Source organism: Rhea pennata, chromosome 1 (assembly GCF_028389875.1).
Source record: "Rhea pennata isolate bPtePen1 chromosome 1, bPtePen1.pri, whole genome shotgun sequence".
Taxonomy (NCBI): domain Eukaryota; kingdom Metazoa; phylum Chordata; class Aves; order Rheiformes; family Rheidae; genus Rhea; species Rhea pennata.
The window spans coordinates 133,152,334-133,174,390 of NC_084663.1; the positions used below are offsets into that span (position 1 = coordinate 133,152,334).

Genomic DNA, 22,057 nt, shown 5'->3' on the forward strand with positions numbered 1-22,057 from the left:
TCGTGTTCTGTTGGATAATCGCTTGTTCTGCACAGTTACGAAAGTTTTTTTCATAACTGATACTGAACTGTATTTGCAACATACCACATGTGCATTTCCAACCAGCAAATTTTTAATAAGCAGGTAAGTCACTTCAAATACATTACTGCATATTTGATCAGATTGATCTTTATTACTAAGATCAGTTGGGACCTGAAGGAAAAACACTTCTACTCAGTAGAAACTATAAACCCAATATATTTAAATCAGTAAGATGAAATAAATGCAAGGATGTTACCTTTTACCACCACATAAAGACTCCAGTCTGCTGTGAAGTAGTTCACACTTAATGCTGCTAAATAGTACTTACAATACCCCCCAAAATAATAGTTGCATTATGCTAGTCATTGAAGATGAGGCAAATCTCATGGGTGGCATCAAGTCGTACTGATGCTCCATGAACTTTTAAGCACTTAGAAAATGAGAATATATACGTATGAACTCAATAAACAAAAAAATGAGTCCAGGCTTAAACCCTCTTAATTCAGCAGCTCACACGACTGCAGTCTTGGAAGAGCAACCCTCTTCAGCCTTGCACCCTAGGAAAGGTGATTTTTAGGAGCTGTCATATTTCACATAAAATGACTGCAATAATAATTATGATGGAGGATATTTCAAGAATTTTCAAAAGGTCTCATTCAACTTTTCAGGAGAACCTCAGTGGCCACAAGGTTTGGCAACTATCAGACCACACTTGACCAGGAATTTGAAGGGTGAGAAGGGCATCATCTCTTGGCTGGAACTTGCCCATCAAGAGTTGTGTATGGATGGACATTTTCCAGATAAAAGTTTGGAATTAACTGAACAAACAGCCTGCAAGCCTCTCACTGCTCTGAAAAGGAAACAGTGAACTTGGCAACCACGCTCCTCGTGTTTTGGCTCTGACGATGGTCCCGATGTCGCGACAACTTTGGTTTTCCCCTGTCACTGAGATATGACTATCCCCTTGGGGCTGGCATTAGCTGCAGTCTCCGCAAGGCAGAGATGGGGGGCCTGATCTGGGGTTTTTTTGGATCTGTTTCCTGGAGATCTGCTCCAGCTTCCCCCCTACCCCCTGCCAGCACGCCATGAGCCCCAGGTCCTGCGGTTCCGGAGGGGCTGCGGGCCGGGCTGGCTCGGAGGCCGCGCCGGGCCGCGAGAAGCGCGGAGCTGCCCTCCCGCCGGCGGCCGCTCTGCCCGCAGCTTCACCGCGCCGCCCCTCAACGGCCGCCGGGCGAGGCCGCTCCCGGCAGCCTCAGCGGGCAGCGGGCGGTGTCCCCCGCCCGGGCCCCGCCCCGCACTGGGCTCCCGCCAGGCGCTTCCACGCGGAGCCTCTCATTGGCCGCCGCGATCCGCCTAGCGCAGAGGCCGGGCCAATGGCGCGGCGCCGCTCCTCCCCCGCCCCTTCCCGCCCGCCTCCGCAGTCCGCCGTGCCCATTGATGCCTTTCCGCCGAGGGGCTCCACGCCGAGCGTGGCGCGGCGGCCAGTGGCGCGCAGGCGCGGCGGCGGCGCGCAGGCGCGGCAGCGGCAGGGCGGCGCGGCGCGGCGGCCGCAAGTCCGCCCGCCCGCCGAGGGGCGCTGTCGGAGGGGAGGGGGGAAATCCGCGACAGCGCCCGCAGCGCACGAGCCCGCCGCAGCCCCGGCCCCGGCCCCGACCCCGGCCCGACTCGCGCCGCGCGCTACTGTCGCCGCCGCTGCCGCCTCCTTCTCCTCCTCCGCTGCCGCCTCCTCCTCGCAGGAGCAGCGTGAAGCCCCAACCGCCCTCCCTGCCTGCAGCCCCCTCGCTGCGCAGCGACCGGCGCCATGCCCAAGAATAAAGGTGAGGCGCTCCCTCCTCCCCCGGGCCTGCCGCGGCAGCCCGGCCGGCCGGCCGCGACCCCTCCCTGGGTCCAGGCGGCGGCGGCGGCGGCCGTTGGGGAGGCGCGGGCGGCCGTTGGGGAGGCGCGAGCGGCGCTGCCCGCGCGCCGCCGCCGCTGCCGCCTCTCACGTGGGAGCCGCCGCCGCGGCCTGGTGCCGGGGCGCGGCGCCGCGAGAAGCGCTCGGGTTCGTCCTCCGCTGTTCTTTGTTGGCTGTGAGCACCGGTTTGCCCCGCCGCTGCTTGGAGCTCTTCGGTCGTAGTCGCCACAAGAACCGAAAATGGAGATTTGGGGGCATATCCCTTTTGAAAGCCACTGTCACTCCCGAGCGAGCAGGAAGCCTTTAGCGGTGGAGGTTCCGATCTCGTAACAGGCGCGCCGCTACTCGGTCAGTTAAAAACGTAGAGCTAAAAATGCTTAAGCATAAGAAAATAGTCTAGGCCTGGATAAAACTCTCAAAACTGCCATATTGAGAGCAAGGACAGAAATTCCCCCAGGTCTAATAGATTATTTCATTCGCTGTAATTATAGGTAGTAACCAACTAGGTAGTAACATTTTTTCTTCTTTTCCTTTCCTCCCCCCCCCCCCTTAATTTAGGCAAAGGAGGTAAAAATAGACGGCGAGGTAAGAATGAGAATGAATCAGAAAAAAGAGAACTGGTGTTCAAGGAGGACGGGCAAGGTGAGTTTTTAACTGCAATAAGCCATTAATGCTGGTGCTTTCAGTCCAGTATGGAATTGACGCACATTGGATGTTAGTCCAGAAAGCAAACGTGTATGGGTGTCTGAGAAACACAAAGTTATTATAGAATAGAAAGATGCATTCTTATTGGGGCTATATTTGAATTCTAAATGATACATTGAGTGTAGGAGGAAGATACTAGGAAATGGGAAGTTTTGGAGACTCACCAGTTAAGAATGAAGCTTGCTTTTTCTTGACCTTAATGCGATGCTGTGTGTCATGCCGTCCACATGTAAACGTTCTGTGGAAGTCTTCTGAGTTGCTCTCTGTGAGGGTCCGTAAGCAGCTAGCTTAGGTGACCTAAGTCAATGTTGCCAGTAGTTGCTGGATGTTTAACTCAGTCCTGCTTACTGCTTTATACTAACTGTATCATTTCTTGCATATTTTTGTGAGCTCCCTGAAGTTGCTAACACTGCAAAAAAGGATGTCTCACTCTTCTTCTACCATTCTCTGTTGATTTAGTTGAATTAGTTTACTAATTGGGAAGTTGGGAATGAGATGTCTAGCAACTATTAAAACAGAAACGATAGATAAGGTCCTTATTTGAATCTTGTCAAGTCAAGTAAGCGCTGTGAGTATATGGCCGGGAGAGTTCCCTTCTCCCTTGCTGTTGGTGGCAGTGATCTCACCTGTTTTTTGGCTCACCCTGTCTTGTGTGTAACGTTGTCGTACCAGCATGCATGTAAGTGAGTACTTGCCTGGCAGCTAACTAATTAGATGACGCATTAATCAAAGGATGTACAGGAAAGGTACAGACTTAAATCACTGGAGCCTTTCTCATCATTTTAAAGGCATATGTGATGATTGAATGCATTTCTGAAGCTCTTGCTGATAATTCTGTGACAAAAGCAAAAAGGAGTTGACTTTTGATGCCCATATAAAACTTAAAATCCTTTCCAACTGAGGCAAGTGAAGCAAGGAGATCGAATACAATGTGAGAGTTGCTTGGGGGAACGGGGTTTAGGGAGAAGCTTCATGTTCTCAGTTGAAGTTTGGTAAGTACAGGAATGCCTCTCGGATAGTTTCTGAGAGTATCATCCTTTTAAGAACAGGAGTTTTCTCTGTAGAACCTCTGCAGAAGGGATTCAGAATATCGGGGGAATGCAGAATGAATGTTCAAGTGCCACTTTCTCCTTTTGCCTCAGTGATACACAAGATTTTGTCAGTGGGGAGAACAGATGTGGTGCTGTAATAAACTTCTAAACTCTGTAAGACTGAGAACTCTTCTTGATAGCTGTAAAGTTGTCTTTTGTAAACATTCTGGAGGGAAAAAAAGCAAGGATACAACTGAGGGTGAGCAGCATTGGAAAATGTTCAACAATGATACGAAAACTATAGCAGCCTGTGTTATGGCTGATCAAAGTTCCTCTCAGCTGTTGGTGTTTTATAAAATACTACAGCAGATTTTGACTGCAATGACAAAAGTTACTGGTCATTTCATAAACCTGCCTTTGTATAGAAGCTTTACTGTATGTTACTGTCTCTTTCAGAATATGCCCAGGTGATCAAGATGTTAGGCAATGGAAGACTGGAGGCATTATGTTTTGATGGTGTGAAGAGGTTATGTCATATCAGAGGGAAACTAAGAAAAAAGGTAATCTTAAAGCATTTAAATAGAAAAAAAAGTAGTATTCAAACTTTTTAAATATTAAATTACTTTGTATTGTCTGAGCACAAAAATTGGCAACCTTTAGATTCCAAGTCTAGCTTGTGAGTGAAGGGCTGCTCTTCTGATGTGTGTCCCAGGAAATATTTTTGGGTTGTTTATGAAATATTAAGTCTTCATATTGAAGAAACATCTTACTAATTGGGCTTCCTAAAATTGCATTTATATTGGATCTGAATTACTGAAGTGTGCACTGTCATGCTTTAAATGTGAAATATAATGATAGTGCAGTTTAAAAGCCATGCTTATTTAAATGACTTTGCAGAAGGGGTCAGTAGTCCAATTTTTGGGTCATTAGGCTTCCTATAATGAAGACTTTCTATACTTTTTGCATATATTTGGGGTTTATTTTTCCTCTGTTCTACTTTAAACTGCTATGAACTGGATTGATTTCAGTTCAAGTTTGGTATACCTCATGTTCTTTAAGTCACTCAAGGCTTGTTTTACATCGCAAAGAACACCCATAATAGCTTTGTTTATAAACAGATGATGCATAGTCTCTTGACTGTAAATGACTTATCACAAAAATACTTCAAATATTTTATGGGAAAGAAACATCAATTACACTTTCTAACGTTGTCATTATGTAAAAAGGACCAAAGAAATGTCAGATGCTTGAAAAGAAAAGCCTTTTACGTGTCAGCTATGGCAAAATTGAGATATTGGCTAGATATTTTTCTCCCTGAATTATTATAGGAATATTAGGTTGTGTAAGAGCTAATACAATTCTTTAAAAATAATAATTCTAAAAAGATTCTCTTTCACTCACTCACTTCAACTCTTGAATGTGATGGATATACATAAATAAATGCTAGGTGGTGCAGAATTCATTTCTCACTACAGAAGGCATCCCTTAGCTATTCCTTGTGCCTAAAAGGAAGTCCTGACTGAATTAAATTCCATCTTCAAAAAATCAAGCTAATATGGGACAGAACTGGCTTGTGCATTTAAATTAGTATTTCTTGCTTTGCAGGTTTCTTGGTTTGGTTTGACTGATTAGCATAGTCACTAGAAACAACTTCATTCAGGTTTCTTGAGTTCTTTACTTGTCCATCACCTCTTCTCAGCTTTTTTTTTTTTTTTTTTTGCCCTTGTGGGTTTCAGTTCACAAAGTGATCATCTGACAGTTTCTGCTGTTTTCACCAAAGTTGTAGCTAACTAGCCATCCTGTTGGAAAGAAGCTCCTAGAGGGATGTGATTTACCTTAGCTCTGTAACATGCTTAGTATTTGTGAGATTGGTTTTGCTGTTAAAATGTGAAATTGGATATTTCCAGCTTATTGATTAGAAAGTGGAAATGGTGACTGTAGTGAAAGGTATAATGTCTTTCAGTAAAATTAAATATGCTGTGCTTAAATTTAGTATTACAGGAGAAAAAGTTGAATTCCTGGAATATAACAAATGTTTACTCTTTCAGGTTTGGATAAATACATCTGATATTATATTGGTGGGCTTAAGAGACTACCAGGTAAAAATTTTATCAATTTACCGTAGAAGAATTTACAACAAATGGCTGTGCTTAATGTTAAATTACAGCAGCTTGCTGAGGGAATTCCTATTTAACTTTCTTCTGATTTGTGTTTATTATGCTAAAGAATGATTTTTAATTCCAGTAAGTTTGTCATAAATAGATGACAAATTCTGGTTCCACTTTTCTTCTAATTAATTGTACCCTGAGACTTTGGGTGAAGCTACTTACTGGCATCATGCCAGAGCTTTTTTTTTTTCTTTTCTTTTCTTTTTCCCAGGCCTGGTATTTGGGCCTTGTAATAAAAGGAAGATGGAGTAAAGCACCAAACATTTTACAGTGGTAATGAGAATCTTGGAGCCTTGGTATTCAGGCTTTTACTTTAAGAGGTCAGTTAATCAGTGATTAGTTTCTACTTTAAATTCCAAAAATAGAATAATTTCACCTAATTTAAAGCTACACTTACCAAATTTTCATTGGGTAAATGCCTTTATGTGACTGTTTTTCTAGTGTCATCAGTTGTTAGAAGCTGGATTCTGCTTCTGAAACGTGTTATAGAATAGTAAAATATTTAAGATTACTGCATATATTAAACTGCTTAAAACTAGGAAGCTGTGGCACTTTTTTTGTAGGGACCACCAAACACCTCACTCTGTCTTTGAAGAAAGATTAATCTCAAAGACATAAAACAACTTTTCAGGCTAGTTGTAACAGGAGAAAATTAAATCTTGCCTAGAAGAAATGAAGATATTCTACAAATAAGCATTTTTTGCTTCAGAATTAGAGGAACTGGTGGGAAAAGAAGGATCAAGACACTGCTTTTATATATAAATAAAATAATGGGGTTTGCTAGTCTGCTTTCACAGATGACTAATAAATTTAATAAATTCTTACTTAGGATAACAAGGCTGATGTTATTCTAAAGTACAATGCAGATGAAGCTAGAAGTCTGAAAGCATATGGGGAGCTTCCAGAACATGGTAAGAATCTTTTCAGTTCAAATTGAGAGTTCCTGGACAAGAATATCCAGTTAATCTTGACTTGTTACAAGTATACTCCTTAACTTCTCTGAATTATTTTTCAGCTAAAATCAATGAAACAGACACATTTGGTCCTGGGGATGATGACGAAATCCAGTTTGATGATATTGGAGATGATGATGAAGATATCGATGACGTAAGTATAAACATATATTTAATATCATATGCTTGAAGTGCTCATCTTTGGCAGTAAGCTGTTCTTTATTGTTTTAGTGCAAGTAAAATACCATATTAATATTTAGAATATCTCACCTGGTTAAGAGTTTTATTCTTAGCCTTTTATGACAGTGTATTTTGTACTGCTCCAGGGTCCTGTTCTTCTACTGTATCAGTTTCTAGAATCTTTTCTGGAGAAGAACAGCTGAGCAGTTTCCCTCAGACAAGCCTGACAGAAGTTTGGTTAAGCCAGGGCCTGTTTCAGTAAGTGGTATGGATATATGCATACCACCTCTCCATTCTCTCCTCTCTCCTGCAAGGCTGTTCTAGTTGACCATTCTCTTCTGTGCAAAGCGTGTGTGCTTGGTGTCATGTTATTGCAACACAAATATGGTGAGCTACAAAGCAATCTTCTCACTACCTAAAAAAAACAAACTTTACAATGTTTCTTCAGATGCTTAAAAAAAATCATTGAAATAATTTGGCCCCAAAGACCCAGACTTGTATAGCAGTGCCCTTCAAGTGGTTCTGTATCGATATGCACATATGTGTGTGTGTATATTATGTGAGGAGTTGCTATTACAAAAGTTTCTGACTACGTACGCAGATGTAACTGTCAGTGTTAATACTGAAGGAATTGAATGTAGCCCTCCGCACTGCTCTCTAAAGTTTAAACTCCTCAAAACAAGTTCACGATGGAAAGTAGAGCAGATGATACAGCAAGGTAGAGCCAGACCTGTGGGATTCGTTTCTCTCTCCTGCATGGAAGGTTAGAAGGATCTTTGAGGGAGCAGGCAAAAGGACTTGGGGGTCTGCCTCCTTGCCATGCAGAGCAGATGTGTCCAGTTTATCTCAAGCAAGGCGAGCCATAAACCATGTTGATGCAAACTGCATTGGACACCAAACACTGGAACAGGTCACAGGTTATATAGATGTAGCAAATGATAAAATGGAAATAACTGATGTTTTGATGAATTGCATGAATATGTGTGGATTTCACCTTTCTGATTTCTCTGTTTTAGTAGGCTCACCATCTAATAATAACTGTAGAAATAACTGAGGGATTTGGGGGGGGGTCTTTAAATTGCAATTTTTGTTGCACATTGTGAATTACAAAAAAATCATAAAAAGCTGAGTCTTAGCAGCTACTTACATTATGTAATCCTGAATTTAGATTGTCAGAGTCGACTGTGATACTGCTTATCACTAAACTGTGGTAACTGACCCTGTACACACTTAATCCAAATTACAATAGTAAAATCGTTACTTATAATTCAAATTTATATACTAAAATGCAGAAGTAGAATCTGCTGTGAGGATTGGAGGATGAATATGTGCAGGGTCTGTTGGCTCAGAGGGTAAGTAGTAACTTACTGAGCCAGTGAGTCAATTTAACTGGATAGATCATTCTAAGTGTATTCCTGTGTTTTAGTTCTTCATCTTTTTAGTCCTTTCTCCAAGTGGGTAATACGACTAATTCACTTCAAATGCTGTGACATTATTTTTACCTTTTTGAGGTTCTCAGTATCTGGTGCATTCGAAAAAACATTTTCAAAATGATAGTGTCTGAAGATTGCTCTTCAGACACTTAAAATAGCACTTTGGACCTGCCAATGGTTGAGGTTTAGCTTACTGAAGTTAAAAATTTTAGTACTGCATGCTTTTAATAATGAAGTTATTGTAAGATGTTAAAAATCATAGGTTGCTCTAGGAATATCAAAAGAATAAAATTTGCAAACTAACAGAACTCTGTGTGGGAGAATGTATTGAATTGTGCAGCTAACACTGTTTAAGTTTGTCAGCCATGCAATATAATATGCCTTAATAAAGGAACGCATATACAGAGATAAAGTATAAGTAAGTTCTGTGAAGATCATCTTGATCTACTTTGAATGAGTTGTGAGCTCCAAAGTCGTAGTTAAAATGAGAGAGTTGATGGAACTTTTCCTTAGTAGTTTATATTGAAAGAATAGTTTGAAAACTGTTCATGTTGCCACTGGGTTCATTTTAATAGACAAGTACTTTGGGAAGCTTGCCTTAAACTCAGTTCTGTGTGTTGATTTTGAGAATTGTAGGCTTAACTATGTCTGTACTGGTTAGGATGTAGGAGAAGAGTAATTGTTCGCATTTTGGAAAAAATGGGAGATGAGCTGAGGCAGAAACACTACTGTGATTTTGAGGTCTCCTATTTTAAGTTAAAATAGTTTAAAGAGAGTTGCTGGATAACAAACGTATGTGAAATGACTACAAATGAGTCTTTTGTTTTTTACTTTTCAGATCTAAATTGGAACAAAGAGGTTTACATTCCAACAGTTTTCCTCCAAGGATTGTTCTACATTGATATTTCGATTATTTTTTGGGTGAAGTCCCTTTCTTTTAAGAAGACTGAAAATTCTCGGTAAAGAGTGTAGTTTGTTACATCAAAAGGATTTATTTTCAATGTTTGTTTTAAAGTATTTATATTTCTTTAGAAATGGATAATGCTGGATTATCACAAAGGTTAAATGAAATGCCACAAATATTTTGTTTCTTCACCAATTAGAGCTTTTACCTCTGGATGTAAGCGAGATACAGTGACATGGGCTGTAAAAGACTGCCTTCTTCCCTCTTCTTTCATCACTACAATTCCAGTTAAACTTGTATTTTGAAATAAAAATTGTTTACCCTGTGATTATCATGGATTTTGATTAAATACCCAGTTCAGATTAGTATCAGATCATACTATGCAGTGTCTGTCCTTATACCCCTTGCCTTGATGTTAACTTTGAAAAGATTTTGATAATATAAAAGGAAGGCAGAAATCTGCATTTAAATTCATAATGTAAGAATCTGCTTTTCATGTCTAGTAGCATGCTGCTATTTTTATACTGATTTTGATAATTAACACTCATTATTTCAGAGATATAAATTTGCCACAGAGGAGTGGTAGGGGGAAAGTGAAGATAAGAAGTAAGCAGCATCTCAAATTTTCAGTTGTTAAAAATATCTTGTATGCATAGCTTTTCTGTATTTTGAGTACAGTAGCTAAGCTGTAGTTGCAGAAGACGAACACTGGGTGGCACCCAACTTAAGAGACACCTTAATGCAAAAGGTTAACAGTTGGTTTTGTACTGAAACATACATAAAATAGTTTTTCCCCAGAGTGAATGCTTAACAATCTTGATATGTTAAACATGTAGAATATTTTTACATTATAGAAAAGGTTATGTTAAAAGTAGAGTTTTATTTTAATCTTTAATTCCATACATTGTAAGGTACAACATTAAAGTTTATGTGAATTCTGAATAACAATATGAATGAGAAATTGAATTTGTGTCAAATTTAGGAAAAGGATCTTTTCATCCAGAATTAATCACTGAAACAAGCTAATGGAAAGATTGTTCTCCAGCTTCTGACTGGAGGAGTCAGTTAACAAGTTGAATAAAGACTAACATCATTGTGCAAATATTTTGTGGCAGCCTTAGTTTCTATTTCTTTAATTATGTATTTAACAACTCTGAAGACAGGTTAATAGAAAACTATTTTGTGCCATAAAAATCTGATTCTTGACACTTGTATTGATTATACAGTCTTTTCGTACGATGTAAAGTGACTCCCCCAATAGATAAAAACAAAATGGCTTTAAATATGGAGTGGCTTCATTGCTTTATGTGATTTTTAAGGAGGAATTCTCTACTAGATCTGAACTTCAAGGGCATTTAAGAAAATGGCTTCTCTTTCCTTTTTTTACTGCAGTTTCTATTATTATTATATGGATCAGGCATCTTACTCTAGAGATATTGATCTTTTCTTAGTACTAAGTAATTTTGCCAAGTGTTTCCTGAGGTTTATGTACTTGTTGTAAAGACTTGCTAAATACCGGGAAAAGATACTATTAGCATAACATTCTTACTATACTGATCTGAAAGTGTATTAAATTAATGTGACCATCTGTACAGTTCAACTGCAAACAAACAGAAAAGCTGTAATGTTTCAGGAAAATGTTTATAAGCCATTTCCTAGGTTATTGTTTTTCTCAGTGTACTAAACAGTCTATAAACAGCTCTGAAAATAGCTTAAAAACTCAAAATTTGCTTTGAGATCCAACAGCAGAAGGTATATGTTCTCTTTATTTGTGCTAGCAGAAAGATTAATGATTAAATCATGATGAATGTTTACTGAAGAGACAGGTATTACAGAATTTATACTTGCCAAAACCAATATTCCACACTTGTGAAGAATGTAGAGTGCATGAACAGTGATAAAGAGAAATACAAATGAATACCGTATTGCAAGGAATTTCATTCACTGTACCAGAGTTCCCTGGCATATTGTTATGGATACTTCAGCTCAGGGATGGACAGGGATGGAATTTTGTTCCTGGCTTTGCTCCTCAGGTTCATTTCAGTCTGTTGTTCACATGCTCATGTCTGCGACCTCTTTGCAGAGCTTTTGAGGGAATTTCCTATTTAGCTGTTGTTTTTTTTTTCCATTAGTGCTTTGGCTCAAGACTATATAATTTCTACTTACATGTTAGACTGCATTGCCTTTCTTGAACACCTTTTCTCATCTTCTCTTCATCTGTCTGTTATTATAACTCCTTTCTCAGCACATTTCAGAAAGCTTTATATAATCTCTTGTTTCTCCTTTCCTTGGAGGAAGGAAAACCTATACAAATAGCTCTCTTTCTAGTGTCTCTGTGCAACAAGCAGTGGCAGAACAGTAGCTGGAGGAGGATTGCAAGATTGCTGACTAAAGCCATGAAAGGTGCTCCATCTGTAAGAGTGTTTTCCTGATAAATTTTTAATAAGATTCTTGTTTAGCTTGGGGAACTGCTGCAAGCTTTTTACTTGTAGTGTAATATTGAAAATGGGGATTTAAAGATGATTTTCCTGCAGCTCAAGTTTTAAAAAGTTTGTGTTCTCTGAGATGCTTCCCACTTTGTAGTTCTCTCTGTGATTAAAACCTTGAAAAATGATTTCTGTTCTTTGTTTCAAATCAGATCTTCACCCTTGTTTCTACACTTTATAATAATTGCAGCTGTGCATTTGGTTGGACAATGAGAATGACCTTTTCCACCTTAATCCTTAGTAGATATTATCCACCTACAGTCAAGTAAAAAAAAAAAAGACAACTCAATTTTCCTTGTGGAAGAGGAGGAGCTGGTAATCCATGAATGTTGAGCACTGTGCTGTTTGCATGTAACTATTTATGGGTTATATCATATGACTGTATATTATATTTGCATATATATACCGAATATATTTGTATATATATAACGGTACGATGCATGACTTGGTAGGGCTGGGGAATCTGAATGATGCTCATGAATGGAAATGAGCTGACTGACTGAGAGCGATGACTTGCTTGGTGTGGTACCCAGCTCTATCCCTAATCAGCTTCTCCATAATGAACTGATAGGATTTGTGGCATGATATCTGACTGTGGACTAATGCTGGAAATGCCTCCTCCCTGTGGCTGCTCAGGTAGTGAGGTAAGTCTTGTTCTCAGTTGAGGATGGGTGCTGAAGCTTTTTCAACAGCAGGAGCAGTCTATCTAAATTATCATTTGCTGTTGTTTATTTTGAATATTATGGAACTTGAACACTTGTCTCATCTGGTTGCAGTAGAGGGCTCAAGTCTAGCTTTCCATCTACAAAAACTATGCTATCTAGGTAGCTCATAGAAGTGAGGACTTGAAAGTCAAATAAGCCCAGACTTCTGGAAAATGGTGGAAGAGGGAATTATTATTACCTGAAATAATCTTGGAGTAGTCTCTGTACAGTTTTCTTTGTCCCTTTTAAATGTGGTGCTTGTTGTTGGCTTCTGTGAAGAGAGTTATTGACAACATTTTCTCATTCTGATGCAATACAAAATGAGTTTGTAGAATTTATTTCTGTGGATATGCATGCCCTTTGGGAAAGGAAGGAGAAGTGAGCCAAGAAGATACTTTTCTTTTACTGTTTTTATCAACAGCAAGTATGTATCCATCAGTCAAGAGTTCCTGTTGATTAATTAAGGTTATTTGTGTTGTATCTTGACCATTAAATTTATGCTGAAGATTAATTTTTTTTTATTTTATATTCACAATCTCAACCAAGTATAGAGGCCAGCTAAGAATAATAGAAAAGTACCTTCATGTTCTAATTCCATCCAGAAAATAGGCACTAAATGTGAGTACCACTGTCTGGAGCATCTCAATCTGTTTCTTCTTCCAAGTGCTTGTTTACATACAGTCTATTCATGGCCCACTTTTGGGATCTAGATTTTTTAATTATATCCATTACGCTTTTGCCTTTTCCTGTAAAGGTTTCGTGGAATAAAAATACTTCTTTTTCCTCTACATTTATAGATGGTCACTCAATTCATCTTCATCTCAATCTCGTTTGTTCCAATAATAATGATGTTGTAGTATAATAGACTAGACGATGGTTCAAATAATTCACACGCTTCCTCATCCCCCCAGTCTATTGATTGCTATGGCAGGCCTCGCCTCTAGCACTTTCAGTGTTATCTGTCCTGTGAATTAGCCTTTCTTCATGTTTCCTCAAATGTAGACAGAAAGGACATTTGCACATTTTATTTATACTCAGGTTGTCAGCTCAAGAAAGGGAAGATTAATCAGAACTTTTTACTGTATCAGTTGCCTAACAGTAAATTCACTTTCTGAAGTACTGTTACAGACATTTATTCTTCCCTCTTGTAAAAGTGGGTAACTCCACTCCAGCACCTTGTGTGTCAGCCATGATGGTATGGGAGTCTCTTCCAATAGTCACCAGCAAATGTACTACCTTTCCAGCCCTACTATTTACAGTTAGTTAATAACTTTTATTCCCATACTGAGGAAGATAACCAGCAAAGTGCCCGTGCATGTGTGGCCTCTGAAGAGAGAAGACAAGTTACTGAAAAGACACTTGGCAGATTTCCTCTACTTGGGTAGAAGAAGACTTTACCACTGGATTTGGGGAACTCTTGAGGTGCGTTGTGTCTGCAAGAGCAATTATTGCTAAGAGTGGAAAAACCTGAGAATTTTTTCAAGGTTTTGAAGTAACGCACCTTCCTAAAGAACAAGCTGATTAACACATGTAATGTTTGAGGTGCAAGTTTGTCACTGCTAATGAGCAACATTTGATAAATACTGCTGTCCCCATCAGCAGCAGGCATAGCAAAGAGTGGCAGATATGCTAGAGGATCCCCATGGGACCTGCCTGGGGCATGTCTGCCACGAGTGGTACTTACTGTCAAAGAGGATTCAGCTTTGTGACAGCCTTTGAGAAGTCATCATTTAGTTACTGTGTTTAGTCTTTGTTCTTACAGAAGGCAAAGAAATCCATGAAGTGTTTGAAGAAACAGCTTCTGACTTACAAGGCTTTAAAGCTAATTGTACTAGACAGTGCTGAGAAAAGAGAGAAATGCATTAACAAGGTTTCTGAGAGGAATCATACTCATTTGCTGGCTGAGCTAGTGGAAAGTTTTCCCCTGCTGATGGTTAAAACCAAGTGATGATTTATCCCGAAACCACTGCAGTGGTTGAACTTGCAATGCTGGAGACTAGATGAGAAGCCAAGGGCCCACTTCCCAAGATGAGATAACAGATATCAACACTTGCTTTTGCATATGGCCCCTACACTGGCTCTGAGGAAAAGAGAGGAAGAATCTGATAGTCCTGTGGATCAGAAGTGCCAGCCAACACACTATATACTTAATACCTGCAACTTTGCCATTCTCTTGCACCTTTGCAAAGTTGCATAGAGGCTGGATGAGCCTAAACCTCCACCTGTCTTTTCTAGACAGGTGAAACAGGTGAAGGACCTTGCCTTCATCTGTACCCATGATCTGGGATACATGAGCAGTGCCGCCTCAAGTTTTTTTTATTATAGGACTGAGGTGTTCGTTATCAGCTGATGCAGCAGCAGGCTGGCTAAAGGGAATGTTTAACAACTCAGTCATAGGAATGTGTGCGTCTTTAGCAAATGATGATACGGAGCTAGATCCTAAGTCAAAGAATTTTTTTGTGGAAAAGGCAGAAGTAGCCAGCTGTAGGAGACTGTACAGGGTGTGACAGAACATATAGAGCTTGCACTTCAGATTGACCCTGTAACCTCACAATTCTCTGCCTCTATTTGACTGCAAAGTAAGAGCCTGAATACAAATGAAAAGGAAGAAACTACAGGTAAGTTGTCAGTGTGCATAGGAGTAGGTTTTTCCTAGAAGCGGGAAATAACATCTTAAGCTTTGGAGAGGTGGTGTTTAGATTGTGGCAGCTGTTAGCCTAATCAGAAGGGCCTGCAGTGTCCTATTCTCAGGGAACCCAAGGCATCTTAAGTTTTTAATGGAATATCTGGTACTGTAGCACTACTGTCACAGCACTGGCCATTTAGAGAAGAAAACCAAAAGTTCGCTTCTATTGATTTAGTTTTCCCTAGGATGTTGGATGGGTCTGCCAGCCCTGTCAGCTAAATACATCTTAAAAGTGTAAGCCCTATGCCCAGCAGGCCCAGGTTTCCAGCCTTAGTGGGTGCCACTTGAATGACTGGGATAGGAGTAATGGGCACCCAGTACAGCAATGCGGTTGATGGACAGTGCTATGTACCATTCATAGTGGCTTTCACCTCATGCAAAGTAGTGGCATGTCTTTGGACCACTACTAGTACCAGAGCATTAGCGAGTGAGCAGAAACTCCTTTCTAAAATAGGGCACCAATTCACCAAAGCATTGGAAATCTGCAACATTTTAGGGATTAATTCACTACAAATGTTACTATTCCACCCATAAGTAGAACATATACTGGTGCTGGTCTATTGGAATACCACCATCAACTAACAAAACAATTGCTGAAAAGTGAACAAACTGAGATTAGCTAGCGCTCTTCTGTATTTAATTATGCAGTAAACCTCAACAGACTGCATTCTTCTCTTTCCTTCCTCTTCCTGATATGAGTTGATAATATGATATTGGTAACCTTACATCTTGCCTGCAAAGCTAGGAAGTGTCATCTCCTGCTTTGTAGCTTTAGGTTTTGATCTAATCTGTTGCCTTACTGATAGGTGTTTTAGCTTGATTTGTGAGAGGAAAAAAAATGTAAAACTGCTGTAAATCTGTTGGTTAGGACTATGAAAAGACAAGATTAACTATAATATTTAGTATATGATAATGTGGTAACACAGGGAAAAAATGTAACTATGAGGGAGGAGAATACAGCTAGTAGCTGAACATACACATATTATTACAGGCAGCTTAGATTAACTTGGCAATTGTCGCCTAAGCAGAAGTTAGAGGATCAGAAAATACTGAAGGTGTGAGACTGATTTAGGGCATGGGGAAATGTTTAGAAGAAAAAGCTTGTGTGCCAAGTAGCCAATAACAGTATATAGATTGAAAAGATAGCATGACCAGATATGACTACTTTGTATAGATTAACATCTAAGTAAATTAAAATAATAAAAGAGGCAGAGGGAGAGTCTGGTACACAATTGTGTCCCTCTTTAATGCCAAACCCTTCCTGAAACAGTTTATTTCCTTATAAGTGGTCTTCAAAATAATCTTTATTCTGGATTTAAGAGGAATTTTCATTCATTTCTTTTCATTCTATATTCATATAATCATCTGCACATATATATCATTGTAGCACATTAATATTTTATATTGTGTTAAATTCTTAATTTACTCTTATTGCACAATAATGTATTTTCATCTTTTGACACCCTGCTTCTTCTGAGACAGAGTCTTTGAACTTGTGATTTCCTAGTTAATGTCTGTTAACAGTGTCTTAGCAAAGCTTTGCTATGGAGACAGCTATGCTAACAAAGAAAGCTGACAAAGACGCTGTTCAGTGATAGAATACTGGGCCAGCAGAAAATGTTTTCTGCCAATACATGTTGCATCTCCACTAGGAGGCTCTGCTGACATCCCTATTGTGCTACAGGTCTCCCAGCTAAGACTGCAGAGTTCCTCGAAAACATACTGAGGGGTCCTCTTAGAGCTTCCTTAGATTTGAAAACCCCAAACCCTAGGAAAATTATTCATCCAGGCCTTGTTTCTGCTCAGCTTATGTGCTGGAAGAAGCCATGTTTTCCTAATAAGCAAGTACTAATTTAGAACAGAAAATACTCTTCTACATATGCTTTTAAATACTAGCATTTCTTTCAATTCTTCTTGCTGCTGTTTTTTCATATAGGATCTAAGACTCCTCATATCTTTGTATTTTTGGTGTGTTTGTTTCTTCAGCTTTCTTCCCCCCCCCCAAAAAAATAAAAAAACACTTTACAGATTGGTTCTCTTGTACTGATCATTGTTGAGATTTCTCAAGGGACTTTTGCAGCCCTCTGTTGTGAGAAGTATTGCCATCACTGGAATACAACATACTTAATAGCTTAACATGCCTTAATAATTATTCTTTCCATGTATTTTCTTTTAAAATATTATTCTTGTGACTTTAGCTCAACATACAAGTGGGTGAACTTGGTAGAAGCATCAGCTACTTATTTCATGAGGATGTGGTTACACACTCAGTACTCCCTTCTATGGCTAATTTTTCTCCTAAGCATACTTTTTTTTCTCTCTCCCCCTCAAAAAACATACTCTTCTCAAAGAAAGAGCATATGTGTGTAATTTGAACATAGACATACCAAAGTAAAGCTGTTTAGCCAAACTCTTGGCTTATTCCAAAAACTTCAAAGGATCAAGGAGTGTTATCTCACTGTATGTCACAAAATAGCTTAATGTGGATATTGAAGTTAGAAAATGCTTTATCAAGCCATAGGCAATTTAATACTTTTCAGAAATATTTCATAATTGATTTGTATGGCAGCTACTTCAAAGAGTATACATAACTCACTAAGCATAATTTAGTTAAAGAGGTATCATCTTCACATTTAGCTTAGTAAAGCCTACACTTACTGTTCAGTGCACTTTCTTCTACCTACAATCTATTGCTTGTATGTGGTAAGAGATGCTTAAGGGAAGCTACTAGAACAGCAAGTAGATTGAAGTGTATTGTACATGGCTGTTCTGTCTCCACCACTATCCATTTTTTCTATTACAACAAAGTCTAAACTCTGGATTAAGGAATCCAAAGGTGGCAGAAAAAGTAAAGTTCTGTATCTTGTATCCTTCACGCTCTAATTTATACTTTCTCTCTCCACCATACTCCATTGCACTTCCCCATTAATCTAATTTTATGTTCCAAGTTTGAGATACTGAAAAATAAGCACTTCATAGAAAAATGTATGAAACTAGCCATTCTGGGACAGATTGAAAGGACCGTCTGAACCCTGCCATTCTATTCTTGAAAATGACCAAAAGCAGGTAGAGAAGAATGTAAGAAACGCATCATATACAATGAAATCTTTTTCCTTGTATGCTCCCCCATTTCCAATGCTAACCAATGTAGGGATTTCCCCAGCTGGAGTTCACTCTAACATGACAAAGTTTTTCTTTTTCAGTTACGGGAATTGGGAGAGTGAGGGGAGATGGAGGGAGAGTGTCATTCAAAAAAAGCAGGAAAGAGGTTTTTGGTTTCATGTGTAATCAGGTTACACATGCATGTTCTGGTGCTGTGAATCATCAGGAATGTATAGCTCCAGATGTGAGCTTCAAGTGTTCACAGAAATACATTTCAATTGTGTTACAAAAAGCTGGTAGCACAAGATTTGATCTTTTTGGTCAAAAAAGCATTATCCCTTTTGGAACCTGTTCATCCATTAAAAAAATTCAGCTGTAAGTCATTTACTGACAGCACTGTATATGCTAGCAGATTCATTTTAGAACAGTGGCTTACAAAGGGAAAATGCACTCAACTTTCAGGACTGAACAGATTCTTGAAGGCAACTCTATTCATCACATACTAGCAAAGTGCTAGACCTTCAACTCCAAATCAAGTCTCTCTCTAAGCTCCTGTTGGAGGCTTCCTACTCTCAACCTGTCTAGGGAGACTTTAAAATTTTATTGCTTCTGTAGAGAGATAGAGGTGTCTGCCTCGCTTGCTAGCAGGCTGCCAAGGTACACCACAGAGCAGATCTCTTCCCCCCTCCCCCCGCCATCAGCCAGCGTGATAGTTCTCTGAGCAATCCCTTTGGCATTCTCCAGAAGCTACTGAGATCTGCAGAGCTGCCATCTCAAGCTCTGGTCAGACCTTTGCTCCGCACCACAGAAGCATTAGTGCCAAGTATGCTTAAAGGCATTTAGACCTCATGGTGCTGTGGCTACATGTTCCTCTAGCAGATTTTAACAAATTTCCAACACCTTTCTTCATTCAACTGTGTAGCCAGGTGAAGGTATGGGGGATATACTTTTCAGAGGCATCTAGCCTGTGACAATCTTTTGGAACAAAAAGTCATTCACCAGGAACTGGAAGCTCTTTAAAATATACATTCTTCCTTTCTGTCTACCTCTGAGTCACTCAACAAAATTTGGATGTGAGATGCGTTCAGAAGATGGGGCACATTCTTCCCTTTTATAGTTTGCTTGTGTAGTGCGCAATTTTGCAAAGTAAAATATTGTTAGGTCTAAAAATGTTTCCAGTTCAAATAAACACATGCACGTGTAGCACAATGGTAACATGCCTTTAGACAATAGGTTTTGAAGAACTTAGCTTTTATTTCATGGTCCAAAAGAATAACTGTATGCTTGATCCCTGTGCAAAGCCTCTGTGTATATAATATGTGCATCCCTAGAGAGAGAAGGTATAAACCACAGAGTTCTGACCATGACAGAACTTTCAGAAATTTAAACTTTCATGACATTTGGGGAGTTAGCACTGATTCCCAGAGCACAATGAACAGCATAGTCTCTCAGGAGAAAATGATAGGCAGAAAGACTGTTACATCTTACATCTACATCACACATTCAGATTAGAGGATCCTCTATGCTAGCACAGTTTCTGATATTTTTCATAGTAATAATGAATGCACTTAGTTTTCTTAATATTATATTTGTCCATTTTCTTCTGCAGATTTATACAATAATAAGAAATCAGAAGCTACAGAAACCTTATTGGTGTTAGAATGGAAGTCTTTCTTTTAACTAAAAGTTCCCCTGTTGTACTTCTAGAGTGAAATTAGTCCTTTAATGGCACTAAAGGTTAGATTTCCATTTATTAGAATAGAGTTGAATATTGACCAGTTTATGAAGCTGCTATTTATGTGAGACTATTTCTGCAGGGTTGTTTTGGCAGGGCAATATTGCATTTGCAAAGCTGGCACAACAAAGGACTAGAAGCCAACTTATATTAAAGCATCAGAGTTTCTGAAATAGTAAAAAATCTACCAATGTGATTATTGGAAAGACAATGTTTTTGGATCATTCTTTTTAAGGTACTTCCCCAGATAATGCTCATTTTGTACCTTTGTCATAGTGCACAAATACAACAATTTGTGCTGCATGTTCTGAACCAGATCAGTGCAATTAATTTGCTTAAGTTTTTTTTTTTTTTTTTTTTTTTTTTCCATACCTATTTTTAAGCTGGGTTAGTTTTCCAGATCAGTTCATGTCTGTGTCAGCCAAGCTGAGGGAGAAATGCACTAGTTGTGAGAAAGGCAGCGCATGTATGAAGACTGTTGTCAGCCAGTAGAGCCTCCGAAGACTTTGAGGAAATTATGGCCATAGTTAGATGTTAGAATCCTAGACCAGTGTGGGTTGGAAGGGACCTCTGGGGATTGCTAGACCAACCTCCTGCTCAAAGCAGGGCCAATTAGAGCGGGTTGCTTGTGGCCTTGTCCAGTCAGGTTTTGAGTATCTCCAAGGATGGAGGTTCCAAAGCCTAGTTCCAGGGTTTGATCACCCTCATGATTAAAAAAAAAAAAAATACTAACAATAATTTCCTTACATCTAATGGAAATTTTCTGTGTTCCAACTTGTGTCCATTTCTCCACTGCTGACAAAAGTCCAGCTCTGTCTTCTCTACAGCCCCCTAGTAGGTAATTGTTTGTGGACAGCAGTAAGATCTCCCCTCAGCCACCCTTTCTATAGGCTGAACAAACCCAGTTCTTTCAGGCTGTCTTTGATATCATGTGCTCCAGCCCCCTAACTATCTTGGTAGCCTTCTGCCAAACTCACTAATTTTTCTCACGCTAGGGAGTGCAAAAATGGGCACAAGGTTTCACAGGCGGCCTCAACACAAACATGTTCTCCACTGTAGTCTGAAACAAGTGTCTCATTTTAAAGAGGGTGCTACGAATTATTCCTACTTTAATTGCAGTATTATACTGTATGGAAATTAGTTGGCCTTTGTTTTTTCCTTCTTGTCTTGCTTCACAGAGCCTGAGGCTCTCTCTCATAAAAACAAGTGCTGGCAGGAGTCTATATATCAGTCACACGTTCAGATACACCCAGCTCTATCTGCCTTCATTTTCACCTTCCTACTGATGTTATAAGCAACCAGTTTTCTGCTCTGCTCCTCACAATATTGTTCCTCACTCGCTGTGGATAACAATACTAACATCACTTGAAACTGAATGCACTTGAAGCTAGTTATCTACATGACACGTCTTACCAATGAGAGTATAACTTAAGTCAACTATATTTGTAGTGGACCAGCATTACTAGTGCTTGAAAGTTCCTAAAGAATACACTGTTCTTTAGTTTGCTCTAGGTACTCTTCTATACAGGTTACCTTTATGTTTGGAAGTTGAGTCTTGCATTTCCTTGGAAGGCTTGTCCACTGTGATAGCTGCAGCTCTCTCTCTGAAAGACAAGACTGGAAATTGAGTAAGAGAATTGAAGAGCTCCTAACATATTTTCCTGCTGGAGACGCTAACCGAGTAATTCTGTCTCAGTGGAGCAGTTTTATGAGATGAAGAAATACAATTGGGAGATGAAGAAATACAATTGAGAGGCATTGCATAATAAATTTATAGATTGCCATTTTTTCCTGACTAGCTTTCATCTTTAACGAAACCAGGTGTGCCTGAATCTGCAGGGAAGGCTGCACCACAGCATTGGTTACTCTCATAAACACTGATACATAGACTTGCAAATGGGAGTTAGGGGGTAGGGAGGGGATGGGACAGGATGGCAATGTAATTCACATGTTTTATAGACTTTCTGAATTATCTTTGGATTTTTTTTCAATTCTAATCTTTGAATCTAGCTTTGTTAATAGCCTTTGAATTAGGATAGTAAGTGAGATTCAGAC

General features: G+C 39.5%; 1 protein-coding gene across 1 annotated transcript; it reads left to right on the forward strand.

The window, feature by feature from the left end:
- Window positions 1–1,612: 1,612 nt before the first annotated feature.
- Window positions 1,613–10,572, forward strand: EIF1AX (eukaryotic translation initiation factor 1A X-linked). The gene is made up of 7 exons (XM_062600629.1): window positions 1,613–1,838; window positions 2,474–2,557; window positions 4,108–4,211; window positions 5,700–5,750; window positions 6,649–6,730; window positions 6,835–6,926; window positions 9,224–10,572. The coding sequence occupies exons 1-7, from the start codon at window positions 1,823–1,825 to the stop codon at window positions 9,227–9,229; spliced, it is 435 nt and encodes a 144-aa protein (XP_062456613.1). The 5' UTR covers window positions 1,613–1,822; the 3' UTR covers window positions 9,230–10,572.
- The last annotated feature ends 11,485 nt before the right edge of the window (window positions 10,573–22,057 follow it).